Here is a 1975-nt window from a genome sequence, read left to right as displayed (position 1 = left end):
CACACACACACACACACACACACACACACACACACACACACACACACACACGCACACGCACACACGCACACACACACGCGCACACACAATATAGTCTTCCCTATCTACCAGGCTTCTTCAGAAACATCAATCTGAATTAAATCATTAATGTGGTTTTTTCAAGCGTGCACGGTCTAAATATTCAATTTACTGTTTACTTATGAAACGACACAGGAAGGTGTTGTTTGACAAGGTCTGCCGGATCGCTCACATTGTTTGATGGTGGCAGTTGTGGAAATGATGGTGGTGAGTGTGCTCATGATCGTTTTTCTTGTTGTCGTGGTAGGCCTATTTACTTGTTGCTTTTGCTCTTTTGTTGTTTGTTTTTTACATTTAGCTTTGCTTTTTAGTTGTTGCTTTGGTCGTTGTTTTTGCTATAAGGAATTGTGTTGTTGTTGTTGTTGTTGTTGTTGTTGTTGTTGTTGTTGTTGTTGTTGTTGTTGTTGTTGTTTTTGCTGTTGTTGTTGTTGTTGTTGTTGTTGTTGTTGTTGTTGTTTTTGCTGTTGTTGTTGTTGTTGTTGTTGTTGTTGTTTTTGCTGTTGTTGTTGTTGTTGTTCTGTCTGCTGTTGCTGTAGCTGCTGCTGTTGTTGTTGCTGTCACGTTGGTGGAGAGCCTGGAACTTCTGGGGCTGCTGAGAAGGACTGAGGAGTAGACTGGTTCATAGTTTGGAGGTTGATCTAACGTAATACTTTGAGTAAGCGCTCTAGATGTGTACATTATTGTAGCCCCCAGCCAAAGACATTTTCTGTGTCACAGAGGCTGACGTCATGAGCTAGATTCGTCGTCTGCATCTGCGGTTTCCTGGTCTTCTCTCTTCTTTTGAAGCCGTCTGCAAGACAGAACTGGGAAAAGAAGTGAATAGAAAACAACTAAAACTTGTGGCGGAACTTTACTACACAAATGTCATCCCAAAGATCCCTGTCTGAAGGGCTACATTTGGCTAAGATCCCCCATTTCAGATCATAACATACGGAACAAAAACCCAGACGGGCACAGCTGAGGAACCAAGCAGCGAAAATTTGCGGTTATTGAACTGTCCGTTGCGTTATAGATAAGCCACTCCTGTGAAAGTGATGACATCTTCCTTGTAAATCTTCGATGAAACGGTACATATGTGCCCCCCCCCCCCTTTTCCCTTAACAGAGAGGATCTCACCGAAGTGTGAATTCGACAACGTACATGTATTTGTTTTCCCCAAACACCGCATTCGCATTTGAGCTCCCCCCCCCCCTTTACTTACATCACAAGTGGGTCGGGCCTACAAGTCCGCGTCAAACGGGAACACATCGAATTGAGAACCCTCCGGTGCTTTTGTTTCCCCCAGACAATTGCAGCAGTTCTAGTTCTTGTCTCTGCACCCAAGTGAGACTGAAGTTTTTAATTTGTGTCGCCACAATGCAAAGGTGTGTTACGACAGAGGCAGGGGAACTCGGTAAAAGATGGAAAGCTGTACATTTTGGACCGGTACAGGGGAGAAACAATAGGACCGGGGTAAACCTTGAGACTCACGATTTGATGGCTGAAAAAATTGCATGCCTCATACCATTGGGACTGTTCATCAAGGTTGACCACTATTTGCTCAAATTAAGTCGTAAACCCATCCAGGGGGTCACGTTAGTTCATTTTAGAGTAAGGGGAGATCATTTTACCGGTCGTGGAACTGACCATGAGTCACCGAGGAGTATCCCCTCGGTGCGTCGGCTAAGATCTTGTTCGCCTAAGACCCCGCATTTTCCTCTTATACTAAAATACTGGGATCTCATTTCAGGCGGAGACCACAGTAATATCAACTCCCTGCATGCACTTACCTGTTTCGGCGCGTCTCTTCTCTTCCTCCCTGGCTCTCCTCAGCCGTAACTCACGGCGGAACTGCCAGCCCAGGCGCCGGAGTAGCTGCAGCTCACGCCGCGCGCCCAACATCTGGGGGAGGGTTGGG

General features: G+C 45.9%; 1 protein-coding gene across 3 annotated transcripts in view; it reads right to left on the bottom strand.

Annotated features, from left to right (window-relative positions):
• Positions 1-560: 560 nt before the first annotated feature.
• Positions 561-1975, bottom strand: part of LOC101860660 — a 19230-nt gene continuing 17815 nt past the window's right edge. For all 3 annotated transcript variants that reach the window (XM_005100229.3, XM_005100228.3, XM_035970240.1), the window contains exons 7-8: positions 1848-1959; positions 561-881 (exon numbers count right to left, since the gene is read on the bottom strand). In XM_005100229.3, the coding sequence (XP_005100286.1) occupies positions 805-881; positions 1848-1959 (189 nt within the window). In that variant the 3' untranslated portion in view covers positions 561-804. The remainder of the gene's footprint in view (positions 882-1847; positions 1960-1975) is intronic.

This window comes from Aplysia californica, unplaced genomic scaffold (assembly GCF_000002075.1).
Source record: "Aplysia californica isolate F4 #8 unplaced genomic scaffold, AplCal3.0 scaffold00241, whole genome shotgun sequence".
Classification (NCBI taxonomy): Eukaryota; Metazoa; Mollusca; class Gastropoda; order Aplysiida; family Aplysiidae; genus Aplysia; species Aplysia californica.
The sequence above is the reverse complement of the archived record's forward strand: the minus strand, read 5'-3'. Positions and strand labels throughout refer to the sequence as shown.